The 19,551-nt window shown below is 46.9% G+C and overlaps 1 protein-coding gene and 1 long non-coding RNA gene across 3 annotated transcripts in view; one reads left to right on the top strand and one right to left on the bottom strand.

Moving 5' to 3' along the window:
• Positions 1-8,553: 8,553 nt before the first annotated feature.
• On the bottom strand, positions 8,554-13,348 carry LOC119953856. The gene is made up of 3 exons (XR_005458125.1): positions 13,250-13,348; positions 11,721-12,323; positions 8,554-10,867 (listed from the first exon to the last, which is right to left on the bottom strand). It is a non-coding gene; the product is annotated as an uncharacterized LOC119953856 (long non-coding RNA).
• Positions 13,349-13,668: 320 nt separating this feature from the next.
• Positions 13,669-19,551, top strand: part of LOC119953854 (dixin-like) — a 160,979-nt gene continuing 155,096 nt past the window's right edge. The window contains exon 1 of one of the 2 annotated variants that reach the window (XM_038778430.1): positions 13,669-13,804. Coding sequence is in view for 1 of the 2 variants with exons in the window: in XM_038778431.1 (XP_038634359.1) it covers positions 13,796-13,804 (9 nt within the window). In the remaining variant the exon portion in view is untranslated. The remainder of the gene's footprint in view (positions 13,805-19,551) is intronic. The other variant, XM_038778431.1, reaches the window with a different exon arrangement.

The raw sequence follows: 19,551 nt of genomic DNA, 5'->3' as shown, positions 1-19,551 counted from the left end.
CATGTTTCTCATTCTAATGTGCTTTTTACACAACATATAAGACTTCTGGAAAAAGTCCATCCATATTTTGGAATGTTTGTATTTATTAAATAATGGCATGATGTTTTTTTAAAAAAAATCTTTAAACTATTTTCCCTATTGAACAACACAGTCTATATTTAATAAGCGTAATTCAGCACTTTTGGGCATCTCAAGGCAGTAATTTAATTGCGCGGTTGTTGTACCGTCACAAACTGAGAGTGTGCCTATGCCTTGTAATGTAAAATGGTACTGTTTCTAGCTACACTAAGGGTCATACTTAAATAATTTTGGGCAGTCTCATGTCACTACCTGTTAGACCCATGCCCACTGTATGCAACCACTGACAATTTAGCATTTAATTGCCACTTGAAATGAAATGACGGTTGATAGAATACCTGGATAAAATCATACTAGTGCAGTGGGGCAACATCTTTTTTGATGTTGGGTTTGATTGTTGAATCAATACAAAGGCAATTTTTACATTCTACCTGATCCATACTACACTCGCTTCTGACTCGGGTACAAAAATTGAATGAAAATTTCCATTTCTCTTTGTATCTTTGAACCAGAGCACAAAGCTCACTGACATTGTTGTCATTCTCTCGAGGTTGTTCCTTGGCCCATGTTAATATTGAACATATGGAATGTCCGCATCCTGTTAAAACTTGAAGATGTCCTGCCGTGTTCAGCACGCACAATGCCAAAAGGCATTAACATAAAGTTATCACTCTATCTATCAGTATAGAGTATTATGTTAATATGATGTGGAGATATTAAGAATGGGCAAGTCCTGATAAAATGAACCAAAACCTATAACCTATCTTGGAATGTAGACCTTACTGAAGTTTTCCGAAAAGGAATGTTGTTTCTGTCCTTGGCTGTGAATACTGAAGGAAAAATATATGCTACCCTACGAAACCATGTGTGGGTAGACTGTGTTGTGAATTTGCACTTGATGAATCCTTATTTGTCAATTCGTTACCTGAATATTTGTGCAATGACCTGTATAGTATAAGCCCTTAAAATGATTTTGTGTACAGAGATTGTAAATATATCAATTTTAAAAAGTATCAGAATTTTATGCTTTCCTCAAAGTTTTGGGGCTGGATATTCAAAAGCAACGTGGGGACGGGACCCCGTGCGGGCACAATTTGAAAATGATGGTCCCAAAGGTCATCTCCAGGATCCCAATGCCTCCAGGAGAGTTTTGTATTTTCAGAGGGCCTGCGGTGGGAAGGGAGAATGAAATGTGGACAACAGCAAACAGCCCCTTCAGCTCATTAAGAAACTCATTAATGGTTTGGAATTTAAAAATTATTTTCGGCCAAGCCTAGAAGTGTCGTACATTAAATTGGGATTGCTGCACCACCCCTGCCCCCCCCCCCCCCCCCACCCACCCCACCCACCCCACCCCCCTTTCCGTAATTATCTCTGCAGTTGCTTGGAGGTGAGAGATCGGGGCCGGGGAAGGTGCAATTAGCGCTGGCACAAATGCCACACCAAATCTTGCCGTCCATGGCTGCTTTCAATCTCTTGGCCTTCTAAGGAGCTGCCTGCTGTAATCTGCAAGGCAGCATTAACTCTGTCCCTCCGTGCCTCTAACTGGGCAGCGAGCTTGCCTCCTCCTGCCCCATTAGGCCATTTATATCTCAAAATTAGCATCATGGTAACAATGCAGTTTGGTTATGGACCTGGGCCCAGAATTCATGCAGGTGTTGAAAATCCAGCCCCTGGGCTCTAAAGGTTGAAATGTTTTGAGATGTTTAGATTGGATTACATATTTTACATGCTTGATTTGCTTTGTACAAATGCTGGAAAATGTTTGCAAGTCTGATTTACCTCACATATTGCCATGGGTGTTGCTTCTTTCTGATGTAAATGATTCAGTTTGAAAACAGTGAAAATATTGTCCCGATACATTAACACAAATGCTCCAAAATAGTCAAACATCACACAGACTATCCACAATGGAGTGCCAGCAAATTGTAAGAATCCTATAAAGTCAATAATGATAAAAATTATTGAAGGACAAGTCATTTTATTAATTATTTTTTAAACAAACTTTTTGTTTACGATCCCACTTCACACAAATCTCCCATTATTCAAAAAGACTGCAATGAGCCTTATTACTTACAAATTAAATAATTCTGAGTTACACTTCATGACTTCCCATCGCAATGGCAGTGTGAAGTGTGGTCAATGCAGCAGGCAGCAACACCCCCACCAAAAAACATTACAGAGAAGGTACAGGGGTTGTTTCCCCGGCTGGGAATCTACATGTTTCAGGAGAAGGGCTGATCACTTGGCACTGAGATGAAAATAAATTTCTTCAATCAAAGGGTTGTTGAGCCTTGAACTTTATGGTACTTGAGGCAGATCTAACTGATTGTTGTGAACTGCAATCACTTTAATTGAGGAGAGAGAGAGAAAAGTTTTGAAGTCGTCTTGTTGGGGGAACAAACTTGAGGAAGGTGCTCTCTCTCGCTACCTTGCCTAAAATTGTGTATGGCTAATCAACTTGTCGCCAGAGAACGTTCATCTGAGAGTTACTGGTCTGAATTTGGACCAGCAAAGCTGAGACAGAGGTGACAACTCCTAGACGTCCAGAGGGACCAGCTGTCCCTCTTCACACGAGGAACTCCAGGTCGACACTCGAGATCCTTCATTTATAACGTCAACCTCTAAAGCCCATCTCTGTTTGTTCTTCATTTGTCCGAGTGTGGGTGTGCGCGGTGGGGAATTTTTTGGGAAGAAATAGCCTAGTTATACTTCCCGATTACCACTGTGTGTTAATTAATACTTGCAACGTGTCAAAAGGAGTTTTGTTTATAATAAACAATCGTTCTTGAGTTTATTGAAAGAGTAAATCAGGCATCTAAATTTATGGCATGCCTGCGGAGTAGTGGGGCTAGATTATACGCACTCTCCTCCCATCCTGGTTGTAACAGTTATTTCTACCAAAATGAATCACCTCATACCTCTTTGCATTGAACGTCATCTACCTGTCTGCTATTCCACCAAGTTGTCCATGTCCCTTTGTGGTTCTACACTATTTGTCCTCGCAGTTCACAACGGGATTATTTTGTTACTATAAATAGTTGGTTTGTTGAAATACAAGTGTTCATGGTTGTTTGTCAGCAATTTTTGAATTAAACGTTCATTTAAATTTGTCAGATCCTGGTCATCATTTGACAGATGTTTATCAGCTTGCCACTCCAGAACTAGACCTGCCCCTAGCCTAGTTACTACACACCAGCACCTACCTGACAATGTGGGAAACTGCCCAGGTGTGTCCTGTCCACAAATTCAATCAGACCAATTACTGCTCCATTAGTCGACTCCTAATCATTAGTACAGCCAGAAACGGCATTGACAGTGGTATTAATTTGCTCAGTGATGCTCAGTTTGAGGGTGGCACGGCGGTGCAGTGGTTAGCACTGCTGCCTCAGGACTCTGAGGACCCAGGTTTGATCCCAGCCCTGTGTCACTGTCCGTGTGGAGTTTGCACATTCTCGCCACTGTTCGCATGTATGTAGTCTCACTCCCACAACCCAAAGATGTGCAGGGTAGGTGGGTTGGACGCGCCATATTGCCCTTAATTGGAGGAAAAAAAAGAATTTGGTACTTTAAATTATTTTTAAAAATGATGCTCAGCTTGGGTTCCATCAGGGTCAGAGTGATTGCTTCTGACATAAAGCAGCATTTGACTGAGTGCAACATCCTGGAACTTGAACAAAATTTAATCAGAGTTAGGTTAAACTGGTTTTAGTCGACCTAGCACAAAGGAAGATGGTTGTGGTTTTGGAGGCCACTCCTCTCAGTCTCACCTGCAGGAGTTCCTCAGGATTATGTCCTAGGCCCAACCATCTTCACCTGCTTCATAAGTAACCTTCCCATCAAACATAAGGTTAGAAGTGAGGTTCATTAATGGTGACTGTACAGTGTTTAGTTCCAAGCACAACTTCAGATATTGAAGCAGTCCCTGCCACATGCATCAACATATTTAGCACAGGGCTAAATCGCTGGCTTTGAAAGCAGACCAAGGCAGGCCAGCAGCACGGTTCGATTCCCGTATCAGCCTCCCTGAACAGGCGCCGGAATGTGGTGACTAGAGGCTTTTCACAGTAACTTAATTGAAGCCTACTCGTGACAATAAGCGATTAGGGGCTGGTTTAGCTCACTCGGCTAAATTGCTGGCTTTTAAAGCAGACCAAGCAGGCCAGCAGCACGGTTCGATTCCCGTACCAGCCTCCCCGAACAGGTGCCGGAATGTGGCGACTAGGGGCTTTTCACAGTAACTTCATTGAAGCCTACTCGTGACAATAAGCGTTTTTTTTTCATTTCATTTCATTTCATGTGGACAACATTCAGGCTTGGCCTGTTCAATGGCAAATAACATTTACAAAGTACAAGTGCTAGGCAATGACATCTCCAACAAGACAATCCCCTTGACAATCAACAGCATTCCCAACATAGAGTCCCCGACTATCAACATCTTTGCGGGGAGCATACCATTGATCAGAAACTAGCTGGGATACCCATATAGATATTGTGGCTACAAGAGTAGGTACAAGTCTGGGAATTCTACAGCAAGTAACTCGCCTCCTAACTAAACATCTTACCGCCTACAGGGCACAAATCAGGAGAATGATTAAATACTTTCTACTTTGGGAGCGGTTGCGGTTTTGCTCATCTAACCTTTTTTAAAATCTGTGTGTACATTTTAAAAATATCTTTTCTTGATTTACACTATCTCCCGAAATTTATTGGTCAGTGTTTTGGCATTATTGGGACGAGACAAAATGCTTAAATCCTCGTTCGTCCGCGGTGGCTAGAAGTTGTTGGGGTGGGCCTTGTCTTTAGTGGCACAGATACTTTTGGGAGATCTCCCACCCTGATGGTGCGGTGTATGCCGACTGATGTTGGCTGCATATGATGAAATGAAAATGAAAAATGAAAATCGCTTGTCACGAGTAGGCTTCAATGAAGTTACTGTGAAAAGCCCCTAGTCGCCACACTCCAGCGCCTGTCCGGGGAGGCTGGTACGGGAATCGAACCATGCTGCTGGCCTGCTTTAAAAGCCAGCGATGTAGCCCAGTGAGCTAAACCAGCCCCATTTGAATGTCTCAACTCATCAAGCCTGTTGACGTACTGTTCAAAATAGAGATAAATGAAGGGGACAATTCTGCAAGCAGCTGCTCCTCCAATCACTAGTCAGCCCGTCAGCAGCAATGCAGGAGAGAATCATTGTGATTAGAGGAGCAGCAATTGTATGCAGGTGAAAAAGAGGCTTTCAGAGTGTGCAAAGTGCCCCTACCTGCCAGGGGGAGAAGACACCCCCTAAAAGAGTCTAGATGGCAGAACGGTGTTTAAAGCAACAACTGGACCCAGGAAAGCTGGACTGTTAGAGAGGATAGGGAGAAAGACCCAAACCTCTCCTCAACATTTCAGTCTCCAAGCCATGCAAGATTGGGTGAGTGAGGAAGTCAATGAGTGAATGTGTGTGCGTGTGAGAGAAAAAAGAATAAATGAGAGTGCATGTGTGTGTGTGCAAACGATCATGAGTGAAAGCACCTTCCAAACTTGTGACCTTTACTACCTCGGACAAGGAACACCATCACTTCAAGCCACACTCCAACTTGACTTGCAAATAAAATTAATTCCAGTGGTTTCCATTATTATGGCCTTGTTACAATTTTCAATCGTCTGCGAATCTGTACTCCTTGCTCCTCTACCTCATTTAGACTCTTTATTCCTACTGTGAATATATAAACCGCACACTTAAAAGCAACCTTTCATGAAAAACTAAGTCAGGAAGTTGAGGGTTCAAGTTCCACTCCAGAACTGAAAATCAAGGTGGGCACTCCAATTCAGATGGAATATTTCTGTCAGAGGTGTCTTCTGTCCTCTCAGATGAATACAAAACATTCCTTGGCACTATTTGAAGAAAAGCAGGGACAATCCCTATTGTGTCCTGGCCAATATTTATCCTCAATCAACATCATAAAGAACAGATTATCAGGTCATTATCACATTGTTGGCTGTAGGATCTTGCTGTGTGTAAAATGGCTGTTGCATTTCCAACATTACAAGTGATTATACTTCCGTAGTACTCCATTGATGGGCGGCATGATAGTACAGTGATTAGCACTGTTGCTTCACAGCGCTGGGGGACCCAGGTCCCGGCGCTGTGTCACTGTCTGTGCGGAGTCTGCACGTTCTCCCTGTGTCTGCATGGGTTTCTTCCGGGTGCTCTGGTTTCCTCCCATAAGTCCTGAAAAATGTGCTTGTGAGGTGAATTGGACATTCTGAATTCTCCCTCAGTGTATCAGAACAGGCGCCGGAGTGCATAGCGACTACGGGATTTTCCACAATAACTTCATTGTAGTATTAATGTAAGCCTACTTGTGACACTAATGAAGATTATTATAATGCACTTTGGGATGTCCTGTTTTTTAAAAAAAAATAATTTTTATTGAAATTTTTACAAGATATAAACATCTCAACTCTATTAACATAACAACCGCGGTAACACCCCAAGAACAGTACCCACCCAACTTCAAAAGCAACTACAAACAAAGGGGAAAAAAAACAAAAGAACACCCAAACAACAAAAGGGAAAGAGGTAACACCCGCCACATCCCACAAACCCATTGGGATGTCCTGTTAAAGGCGCAATGTTTTGTCTTCAAATGCCTGGGTACATCAGATCAGGTGATCTATTCTTCAGCTGATGTGACCTGAACATGAACAATATCATAAGCTATGTATAATATTTCTCTGCTCGCTCCACCTCAGTCGGACATCTTCGCTTCCAGACTGCATTTGATGCCAACACAATGGATACACAGAGCAATGTTAGCATCCACTTTTAATGTGCGTTCAAGTGATACGTCACTGCCAGCAACAGGTCAGGCAGCTGCCAGCATGAAAGATGGAGCTGCTCAATTGTTCACAGTTAAGAAAGGAAACACTGGAGTGTTCCTGCATTGGCAATGGCAACTTGTGCAAACAACAGTCGGGTCGTTGCAACAAACAACATGATTCCATAGTCATCATTAGACTTTCAATTCCAGACTTTTATTGGATTAGAATTTCATCAACTGGTGGGATTTGAACCCGGGTTCTCAGAGCATTAACCTGGACCTCTGGATTACTAGTCCAGTGACAATACAACTATGCCACCATCTGCCTGTTGTATTCAAAACTTTAAAACGGACAGCTGCCATTAAGACAGTCGATGTTACAACTGGACGGGAAGATCCCAGAATGGAACCCTGGTTCAGAAACTGTCACATTTGCTTTCCAAAAAAAAGTGGACAGGATCGCCAATTAATTTTAACAAGGAAAATGCATTTAAACATAAAGTTTGATTATTGTACAATATTCCTTTTCTTCTTCTTTATCTTAACAAATACACAGATTTAAGGATTAACCTGGATAACAAAATGCATCTTAAACTACAATGGTCTGATTAACACAAAGTCCCGTTTAAGCACACAAGATGACTGCGGTCAAATACACACTCTGCTTTGAACCCAAGTTAGTGTTTGTGATTTTCTCCTCAGGATCACCCCAGATGATTGTCACAACTGTTTCCAATTCCACTCCCAAAAATTCACTTTTAAAAATCTTCTGCCTTAATAATGCTTTTAGGTGGCAGTTTGCATTCTGAAATCTAGTCCGAGTTTTACAAATGACACTTTTAAACAAAACTTCTGCTCCACTTTTAACAATGAATCCAGTCGTGTTTCAAACCAGCCCTGTTAGAATTTATTTGCCTTGATTGCTCACAATTGCTTTAACTCTCGATTCCCAAATGGTATTAAAATGACGTAAAATGTTTAATCTACCTCTGAAGTCTGCTGTCCCCCTTAGTTCCTGCGACTGTCTCTTTAACTCAGAATTCTTCTGAAAAATACCTTGGTCTCTGTTCACTTATCTCCAGACTTCTTAGACACTCTTTCAGTCCCAATTCTCTGGTTATCTGCACTGTATTGTGTTGTATAGGAAGCCTGCTTCTTTGCAACTCCATTGTCCTGTCCAGCTTCTCCTGGCAGAGTTGAGAACTGTGGCGGAATTCTCCGACCCCCCGCAGGGTCGGGGAATCACCCGGGGCCTTGTAAATCCCGCCCCCGCCGTGACCATAATTCTCCGCCACCCGGGAATCGGTGGGGGCGGGAATCACACCGCGCCGGTCGGCGGGCCCCTCGCGGCGATTCTCCGGCCGGTGATGGGCTGAAGTCCCGCCGCTGTCAGGCCTCTCCCGCCGACGTGGTTTAAACCACCTCTGATGGCGGCGGAAGCAGGCTGCGCGAGCGGGTCCTGGGGGGGAGCGTGGGGCGATCGGACCCTGGGGGTGCCCCCACGCTGGCCTGGTCCGCGATCGGGGCCCACTGATTGGCAGGTGGGCCAGTGCCGTGGGGGCACTCTTTTTCTTCCGCCGCTGCCACGGCCTCCACCATGGCGGAGGCGAAAGAGACCCCCCCCCTACCGTGCATGTGCCGGGATGACGTCAGCGGCTGCTGACGCTCTGGCGTATGCGTGGCCTCACGCCGGCCGGCGAAGGCCTTTCGGCCAGCCGTTCGCGGCGACCAGCGGGGAGACAAAGGCCGCTCACGCCGTTCAATGGGGCGCCAACCCCTCCGGCGCGGCGAATTCCGCACCTTTGGGGAGGCCCGACGATGGAGTGGTTGGCGCCACTCCACTACGCTGGGACCCCCCTCCCCACCTGGTCGGGGAGAATACCGCCCCTGTTCTCTCCTCAGTGATCTAGTTCCAAGTGCTCTAGCTTCCAGTTAAAACTAAGAACAAAGGAAATCCCTTTCCTCTGGAAGTGGCCTCCTGCTATTGAGCACCGACTTATATTTATTCTTCACACCGTAGCCCTCTCTAACCCAATCAATACCTAGATGGAACTTAACCAGCGTTCTCACATACACACACCATTTTCCAGCAGGAATTTAACTAGGTTTTACCCTTCCAGGCACAGAAACATTAAATTAAACCCACCTAAAACTGTACCTTATTTCTAACGTTTACCAACACAAATAAAATTCTCCTAAAACTCCTTGTTTTCCGAACATTCTGGAACACTGATACATAACTGACAGCACTAATCAGCTCCACCTTGGCCCAGGCTGCCAAACTCTTCAGTTTATAGATTTCTTTGGAGGGTAACGTGAATAGCTGGCCAATGACAGGCAAAAGTGCTGGGAACTGTGTACTCCGACGGTCCATCAAATCCTTGATAAACTCAGAGATGCATCAATATGGCTCTTGAGAATTGCCCACCTTTTGGCCTGAAGGATTAGAGAATGTAGAATGTTTGCACCATTCCAAAAAGTCATTACCTCTTTGCAACAAGTAGAATCAACGCCACACAAATTTAGAGAATGGCAGCCACAAGGGGAGAAGATGTAAAGGATGATTTTTCCTCCGGAGATTACTAAGAAATGTTGTAGCAAGGACCAAAGATTCTACTGGTGCTCTGGTAGCCCTGATCACTAGTCTTCAAACGAATATCATTGTTACTTTGAAATTTTAATACCATAGCCAAACTTTCCTTGCAATTCTCCCCATTGTCATCAACAAATGAATAAAAGAGTTCTTGAATTTGCACTTGTCAGAAACACTGGCTAATTATCTTAAGACTTTGCTTCATCTGAGACCTCTGGTGTGGTCATCACGATGAAAGACTTGAACTTCATGGTAGAGAGATGAATAAATTCACTTTGTCAGTATTTTAAATATCTGAACTTTCCTTATTTCTGAGTTTCTTCTTTAGGGCAGCATGGTGGCACAGTGGTTAGCATTGCTGCCTATGGCGCTGAAGACCTGGGTTCGAATCCCGGCCCTGGGTCACTGTCGGTGTGGAGTTTGCACATTCTCCCCGTGTCTGCGTCCCCACAACCCAAAGATGTGCTATATAGGTGGATTGGCCACGCTAAATTGCCACTGAATTGGAAAAAAATAATTGGGTACTCTAAATTTATAAAAACGAAAAAAAGAGAAAATTTCTGAGCTTCGTTCACCTTAAGTTACATGTTCATGAAGAACCAGATTTTGACGAGATAAAGGTTCACATTAGGCTCAAAAACTTATTATTAACATCGCCTATTCTGTTTGACTCGCCCTGAAAGTACTCTCTCGTTTGTATCAATGTCAGATTTGCCTGCCAAGTGCGTTTCCAACTGGTCCCATTCGAAATAACACTTTCTGATATGTGCTCTAATCTAATTATAGGGTTGTCTCCATGGGGGATCTTACCAAACCCAAAAGTTCCTAAGGAAGAGCTACTGGCTATTTGAGTTACCTTTGCAGCAAATAGGGAAACAAAACAATGCACCTTTATGAAGTCGAGAAACCAGTCTGCCTCATTTCACAACTTCACCATTTAGTCGTTTCACTTGGAAAATAGATAATGGAAATTATTGCCCACTATAGAGTCTGAAGGGTCTTGATCAGACTGTTATTGAGGATTTTGTTAGATTAGAGCATTAGAAAACATACTTGTATAAAGAAACTGTGGAGGATTGGAACCAGTACCATCCCTTCCAACTTTGTTTCATCCTTTTCCGTATTTGTACCACTTTCATCTTTGATTGCCAAAGCACTAGAAATAGATTGAAACTTTAGACAAAAGTTTGCCATGACATTAGTTGCATTTTCTTCAGTGTTCTTGTTGCCAACTTGAAGCAATGCCCTGGCGCGTTTTCCTGTCTCGATTTCTCTTGCAAGTCCCTCGTTCCTTTTCTGTGTTCTAGATTTGTGATAGTATCCACTTCCAGACATCATCCTGCACTCATGGATTTTGAATTAAGGCTTCACAGTTCACAGGCCTGTACTGCAAACAATCAAAGCAGTGTCATTACACAATCTGATAATTCAAACCAATGATAGAAAGGACTCAAAACCAGTTGAATTGCAGCAACAGCCAGAAGGAATAAGGCAGCAATTAAGCTGCAAGTAGTTTTTGATCACACTAAGTAGTGGTGGAGGCAAGAGGAATGTGGGGCTGGAGGGAGCGATGCCCTTTATGCTGTTTAGCTCGTGTTCAGCTGTGCAAAGTCAAGAAGAGAGGATGCAGGTTGAAGCTTGGTGCTCTAAAATCGTCAGATCATTGTTACTCACTGGTTAATGTCATGATCTGCCTTTCCTGGCGTGCTACTCACCCCCCCCCCCCCCCCCCCCACCAATAGGACATCCAGCTATCGGCCACTTCAGAAGCGTGTGTATGTGCCGCAAACTCCATTTTGGAAACTCACAGGGCGACACACCCAAAGATCCAATTTTGCCCCCAATCCCTGTGTCTGGTTCCGTTTGTGAATCTTGCCAAGTCAAAATTAGCTGCCAGAATTCTGTACATAACAACACTAACTACAAAGCTACTTCACAGTAGCCTGGAGGTGCACTTTTGAGAGGTTGTGAAAGGCACGCTATAAACCAAATGGCAGGCAAAGTGGAACCAGGGCCACACCATTGAGGGTGGTGGTCAGGGAGAGCTCTGTGGTGGTAAAGCTAACCCAGATGCACTCGGTGCTTGACCTTATCTTTCAGTCCAGCTGTGGAGGCACACTACAGCAGAAAACATGGAACCAGAGCCACAGAGGGAGGACGTCATAAAGGGCACAATATTCATTCAGTACCTACATCGGAGAAATACAAAATGTTAGAGACGTATGTTTGACTATTCTTACTTAAATGATCATTTATCTGAAACATATGTTTTCCTTTTGATAGCTGTGAGGTCCAATGAACACAGTAAGGAGTCTTACAACACCAGGTTAAAGTCCAACTTGTTTGTTTCAAACACTAGCTTTCGGAGCACTGCTCCTTCCTCAGGTGAAAATGCAGATGTATCAGGTTCACAGTTTGGCTGGCAAATCCTGGATGGACTGGAGATTAGCTGATGCCTCTGCAACATGCTTGAAAGAGGCTCTCTGGAGGAACCTTGAATAGGAGCATTCCTTACAGAGGACCTTATTATGGAAAACCAGAGTCTCACAGACTGAATCCATGCTGTCGCCCTGTGCTTTGAGCTGGTTCTTTAGATTTCTGATGTCACGCAGCGTTAGTCTTATTGAATCTTCAGCTGCTTGTTCCCGGTCTGCAGCTTGACCAACTCTTCAACCCTCTTCCTTCGATCCTCGTTCAGTTGCTGCCTTATGGCATACACGTGTAAACATTGTGGATCCAGGACATGGCCGCTATGTACAAGATGGTAGGCAGTGACACAAAGCCTATTCTTGGTCCCAACAAACTTGACTGTGATGAAGGCTTTGCAGCCGATGGCGAGGTGGCTGAAACATAATGCAGAAAATTAATGAGCACTCTAGAGATTAAAATGCATACATCTCAGTGTTGCGAGTTCAAGCATCGCAAACCCTCAGCTGAACCTTGTCCATCCCTGCATGTGTAAGTGTAAATGGTTAACATGTGGGCCCTGGCAAGGTTTGCCCTCCATCACTCAAAGTTCTTCCCCAGGCTATGAGGAGAAACCTGAACCCTGTTTCCAAACAGGAACAAACCACCCTAACATACTGCAGCACCAGCAGCTCAGACTACAGCTCAACAACTAAGAGTTGAGTTCCTCAGCACACAGATCCTCACTGCAGACGTGGCTGTGATGTGATCATGTTGTGCTCTACAAACACCCATGTTCTTCTCATTCATTCCACATAACTAAAATCCATTTAATGCTTGGTGTTCCTTTTAGGTCGGTTGCTCAGTTGGCTGCGCGGCTGATTTGTGACGCAGAGTGACGCCAACTGCATGGGTTCGTTTCCTATAGCGGCTGAGATTATGCATGAAGCCTTCTCAACCTTGCCCCTCGCCCGAGGTGTGGTGATTAAACAACTTTAAAATGAAACAAAATTAAGTGGGTGACTTAAACTGAGGACTTGGTATATACCCTGCTGCACTTGTAAAGGACTCCAAATTCAGTAGTGCCAATTCTCGAGGTGCTTTGCACAGCGGTTTAGAAGTAAAGAGGTGTCAATGCGACTGCCAAGCACCTCTAGTGGGCATGGCTCACCATCCACTACTGCATCCTGCAGGCAACACAGACTGTATGCCAGGGAGGGATTGCATGCAAGTTTTGTGGGCAGAGAATCTCAACATGGGAGATATATTGATGCTGTAAAGCTTGACGTAACTCCTGCACGCCAACAGTAGCTATCTTGTCCATGCCTGGCCGATATCTCCCCTCCTCAACCCAGTCACTCACTATCAAAATTCTGATGTGGAGAAGCAACATTATTGAGGGGTGGGGGTAGGGGATGGGAGAGGGGAAGGGGTAGGAGAGGAGAGGGAGGTGTGTAGGGGAGAGGGGAGGGAGGGGGTGGGGAGAGGGGAGGGGGTAGGGAAGGAGAGGGTGGGGGAGAGGGATGGAGGGGGAGGGTGTCGTGGGAGAGGGGGGGAGGGGAGGGGGCTGGGAGGGGAAGGGATAGGAGGGGAGGGAGGGGGTAGGGAAGGAGAGGAGAGGGTGGGGGAGGGGTGTCGGGGAGAGGGAGGGAGGGGGGGGGGGGGAAGGGAAGGCACGCGTGCGCAGATCGGACGGGGCGCTGGGCGCCGCGCGTGCGCAGCGAGCATCTGCACGGCGGCTCCCTCCCGCCCCGCCCCCTCGGGTCGCCATGGCAGCGGGCACGCAGGGTGGGGGGGAGGGGCTGCAGGCCAGCGAGAATCAATTCCGCTTTTATCTCTTCCCAGACAGAAGCCGCCAATGATAACACATTCCGCGGCTGGCGGGTGAAAATGGTGAAACGTTGCGGGGATGTTTAACGTGAGTGGCCGACTTTTTTGAATTTATTTCCAGAGAGAGACAGAGAGACAGAGAGACGGTGGCAGTCAGAGCTGCCCGGTAGGCCGGTTAGCTGAGGGAGGGAGGATGGTGGCTGCTGCTTTCTCCCACTTCTCGCTGAAATGATGATAATCAGGCAAAAACGCCAGCTCTGAAAATAGCTTTTTGTAGTTTAATTGCAGTCAGCAGTAAAGTGGCTCACACAACATGCGGCGGTTAGAGGTAAACACTACAATAATAATCTTTATCATTGTCACAAGTCGACTTACATTAACGCTGCAATGCATTTACCGCGGAAAGTCCCTCGTCGCCACATCCCGGCGCCCGCTCGGGTACACACACGGAGGGAGAATTCAGATTGTCCAATTCACCTAACAAGCACGTCTTTCGGGACTTGTGGGAGGAAACCGGAGCCCCCGGAGGAAACCCACGCAGACACGGGGAGAACGTGCAGACTCCGCGCAGTTTTGGCTGTAGCACAGATGCAGCATTTTCTTTTTGAAGGTTGATTGAAATAAGTCCCAACATTTGCTGTTATGTTTTACCAGATAAATTGGTCAGTATTAATTTTTTTAAAAAATAGTTTTTATTCAAGTTTTTTAATAACAATAACAATAACAAATGTTCTCCCCGCAATTTAAAACAAACAAGGCGTGTTTCCACACCAAAACAAGAAAAGAACTCTTCCCCCCCCAAAATAAATAATAACAAATAGCAATACAAGAAAGAAGAAAATAACATAACAAACCCACCACCGCAAAAACAAACCCCCCAACCATCCCCAAACCCACCCCCCTGCATCCTCCCCCCCCCCGGTTTCTGCCGAGACCAACCACTCTCTACCCATTCGCCAGGAAATCGAGAAAGGGCTGCCACCGCTTAAAGAACCCCTGTACCGACCCCCTCAGGGCAAATTTCATCCTCTCCAAGTTGATGAACCCAGCCATGTCGTTGACCCAGGTCTCCGAACTCGGGGGCCGCGTATCCCTCCACTGTAACAGAATCCTACGCCGGGCTACTAGAGACGCAAAGGCCAGAATGCCGGCCTCCTGCACTCCCGGCTCCGAAGCTACTCCAAAGATCACGAGCCCCAGCCCGGCCTGACCCTAGACCCAACCACTTCCGACAAAATCCCCGCCACCCCCTCCCAAAACCCCTCCAGAGCCGGACATAGCCTCAAAATAAGGGGAAGTAGATTTAGGACTGAGTTTAGGAGGAACTTCTTCACCCAAAGGGTTGTGAATCTATGGAATTCCTTGCCCAGTGAAGCAGTTGAGGCTCCTTCATTACATGTTTTTAAGGTAAAGATAGATAGTTTTTTGAAGAATAAAGGGATTAAGGGTTATGGTGTTCGGGCTGGAAAGTGGAGCTGAGTCCACAAAAGATCAACCATGATCTAATTGAATGGCGGAGCAGGCTCGAGGGGCCAGATGGCCTACTCCTGCTCCTAGTTCTTATGTTCTTATGTTCTAAAACATATGGGTGTGGTTTGCCGGGCCACCCGAACACCTCTCACACCTATCTTCCCCTCAGAAAAATTGGCTCATCCTTGCCCCAGTCATGTGAGCCCTGTGCAGCACCTTCAGCTGAATTAGGCTGAGCCGTGCACAAGAGGAGGAAGAATTCACCCTCTCCAGGGCATCCGACCACGTCCCATCCTCAATCTCTTCCCCTAGCTCTTCCTCCCATTTTGCTTTGAGCTCATCTACTGAGGCCTCCTCCTCCTCCTGCATCAGTTGGTAGATAGCCGAGATCTTCCCTTCCCCGACCCACGTCCCCGAAAGCACCCTGTCCTGCACCCCCCTTGGCGGCAGCCGCGGAAACTCCTCCACCTGCCTCTTAACAACGTCCCTGACCTGCATATACCTAAAAGCGTTCCCAGGAGGGAGGTTCCACTTCCCCACCAGCTCATCCAGAGTCACGAACTTCCCATCCAAGAAGAGGTCCCCAAACTGTCTGATGCCTGACCTTTGCCAACTCCCAAATCCCCCACCTGTTCTCCCTGGCGCAAAACGGTGATTGCCCCGTATCGGGGCCCAAACTGAGGCCTTCACGTCCCCCCTATGCCGCCTCCACTGTCCCCAGATTTTAGGGACGCAACCACCACTGGACTCATGGAGTACTTTGCCGGGGGGGGGGAGTGGAAGTGGGGCCGTCACCAAAGCCTCCAGACTCGTACCCGCACAGGACGCGACCTCCAGTCTCTTCCATGCGTCACCCTCCCCTTCCGTCACCCACCTGCGAATCATCGCCACGTTCGCCGCCCAATAATATCCACACAGGTTGGGCAGCGCCAAGCCCCCTACCTCCCTTCTTCGCTCCAAAAATGCCTTCCTTTCTCTTGGGGCCTTCCGCGCCCACACAAACCCCAGAATCGACTTATTCACCCTTCTGAAAAAAGCCTTCGGGATCAATATGGGGAGGCACTGGAAAACAAACAAAAACCCCGGGAGCACCGTCATTTCCGACTGGACCCTGCCCGCCAACGAGAGCGGCAGCGCATCCCACCTCCTGAACTCCTCCCACCTCCTGAACTCCTCCTCCATCTGCCCCACCAGCCGCGAAAAGTTAAGCCTATGCATAGCCCCCCAGGACCTAGCCATGTGGACCCCAACATACCTGAAGCTCCTCTCAGCCCTCCTCAACGGGAGTTCCCCTATCTCCCTCTCCTGACCCCCCGGGTGCAGGACAAACAGCTCGCTTTTCCCCATATTGAGCTTATATCCCGAAAAGTCCCCAAACTCCTCAAGTATCCTCAGCACCACTGGCATCCCCTCAGCCGGGTCCGCGACATACAGCAGCAGATCAACTGCATACAGCGACAACCAGTGCTCCCCCCCCCCCCCCCCCCCCCCCCCCACACACAATCCCCCTCCAACTCTTCGAGTCCCTCAGCGCCATGGCCAGGGGCTCAATTGCTAACGCGAAGAGCAGGGGAGACAAGGGGCACCCCTGCCTCGTCCCTCTGGAAAGCCGAAAGTCCTCTGACCTCCTCCCATTCGTCACCACACTCGCTACCGGGGAGCTGTACAGCAACCTCACCCAGCTAATAAACCCCTCACCAAACCCAAACCTCCGCAACACCTCCCACAGGTAACTCCACTCCACCCTATCAAAAGCTTTCTCCGCATGACGCCACTATTTCTGACTCCCCAGCCACCGGCGCCATCATCATAACATTCAGGAGACTCCGCACGTTGGCATTTAATTGTCTCCCCTTTACAAACCCCGTTTGGTCCTCATGAATCACCGTCGGGACCACATCCTCCACCCTCCTGGACAGTATCTTTGCCAACAACTTGACATCTACGTTAAGGATCGAGATCGGCCTATAAGACCCACACTGAAGGGGGTCCTTGTCCCGCTTCAGGAGCAAAGAGATAATTGCCCTGGACATCGTCGGGGCAGAGCCCCCCCCCCCCCCCCCCCCCCCCCCTCCCCCCTCCCTGCCCCCCTCCCTGGCCTCATTCAGGGTCCTCACCAGCAGCGGGCCCAGCAAATCTGAAAATTACTTGTAAAATTGCACCGGGAACCCGTCAGGCCCCGACGCTTCCCCTGTCTGCATGCTTCCCACGCCGGTCAGTATTAATTTGAGTGACATTGACTGAATGAAGGACATTTTCCAATCTTTACAACTAATAATAATAATCTTTACCAGTGTCACAAGTAGACTTGCATTAACCCAGCAGTGAAGTTAATGTGAAAATCCCTTAGTCGCCTCACTAAGGCGCCTGTTTGGGGACACTGAGGGAGAATTCAGAATGTCCAATTCACCTAACAAGCACATCTTTGGGGATTAATCAGCCTCTTCCTTCGAAGGTTGGGTTGAAGTTTTGTTGAGGATGTCAGTTGAAGTGGTCGTTGTTGGGGTGAGATCATGCCTTGGACAGCGAGTGCTTGCCAGTGGGTGATTTAAACCTTGTGCCTGCAAAGGTTGTTCTCACCCGATATGCGCTTTCCAGCAAATAATCCTTGAATATCAAGTGCAAGAAACCTGATTGTTTTTTTGCCCCTATCTGCAATGTGGTTCACTGATGCCCTGGCAGGGATTAATCAAGCCAGTGCAGTCTGAGCATTCAATATGCCCTATATGATTTAGTTGCACAAAGTCATTAAGGTAATCTTTAGTCTTAATTTTAAAATTCTTCTCCAATTTTTGCCCTCCTACCCCTTCAGTTGTGAAGGCAGCTTATTGCTAATATGCAGTTTCACAAGTTGATGGTAACCTGATAAATGTCTCACTCAAATGACAGTTTATGTTGAGCGTTGGCAGTTTATATGACTGACGAACTGACTTCCTCCTATTTCAATACATAGCCTTGTAATGTCTAACTGTTTCATAAGAATGCAGGAATTTTTTTAACATCAGGAAATGCCAATTTTGCCTATTTATTATAATAAATCCGATTTCCCTCCGAGTGGAATCACATGTCAAAAGGTAAACTGATGTATTGTTCTGTTTGGTAGATGTGCTTTGAGCAAGTGACCACAGCCAGTAGTAAAAATAATGCTTTAAAAGTTTCCTTTAATACTGTCACCCAACACAACCATACAATAAAACTCTGGTTCAATATATGAGTTAATTGTAACTTCTAAGTGACTTTAAAAAAAAACTTTCAGCTGTATAGAACAATAGCAATGTGCATTTATTTGATGTCTTTAACAATGTTGAATGTCCTCCAGCTGAGCACGGACATGCAATCAGACAAAGAAATGACATAGAGCCAAATAAAAATATTTGAATGGCCGATTAAAAAGCTTGGTCAACGTTCGTATGGGGGGGGGGGGGGGTAAAAATGCTAGGATCCCAAAGAAGGTCCTACAAAAACCAAAATCCAGGGGGGGGCTAGCCCTCCCGAACCTACAATTCTACCACTGGGCGGCAACAGCCGAGCGAGTAAGGGGATGGATCCAGGAGCCAGAAGCCGAGTGGGTGCGTGCGGAGGAGGCCTCCTGCATGGGGACCTCCTTCCGGGCCCTCGCCACGGCAGCACTCCCATCCCCACCCAAAAAACACTCCAGCAGCCCAGTGGTGACAGCCACCCTCCAATCCTGGAACCAACTGCAGCAGCAATTTGGCCTGACCAAAATGTCGGACAAGGCTCCCATCTGCAACAACCATAGGTTCACACCAGCACTGACTGATGCCACCTTCAAAAGGTGGAGGCAGGACGGGGGGACACTGACAGTCAGGGACCTATACACGGACGACAGGATTGCAACACTGGACGAACTGACAGAGAAATTTCGGCTAGCCAGGGGGAACGAGCTACGGTACCTGCAGCTCAAAAACTTCTTACGAAAGGAGACAAGGACGTACCCACAACCGCCACGACAGACACTACTGGAAGACCTACTGGACGCAAGTATCCTAGAGAAAGGGAACTGTAGCGACATGTATGACCGACTGGTAGAAAGGGACGACACCGTACTGGACACAACAAGAAAGAAATGGGAGGATGACCTGGGGATTGAGATAGGGTGGGGACTCTGGAGCGAAGCACTGCATAGGGTCAACTCCACCTCCACGTGCGCAAGGCTCAGCCTGACGCAACTAAAAGTGGTACATAGCGCCCACTTAACAAGAAACCGTATGAGTAGGTTCCTCCCGGAGGTGGAGGACAGATGTGAACGGTGCCAAAGAGGCCCGGCCAACCACGCCCACATGTTCTGGTCTTGCCCCAGACTTGTGGAGTACTGGACAGCCTTCTTCGAGGCTATGTCCAAAG

The sequence above is a fragment of the Scyliorhinus canicula genome, chromosome 19 (assembly GCF_902713615.1).
Source record: "Scyliorhinus canicula chromosome 19, sScyCan1.1, whole genome shotgun sequence".
In the NCBI taxonomy this organism is placed as follows: Eukaryota; Metazoa; Chordata; class Chondrichthyes; order Carcharhiniformes; family Scyliorhinidae; genus Scyliorhinus; species Scyliorhinus canicula.
This window is presented reverse-complemented; position numbering and strand designations above follow the sequence as displayed.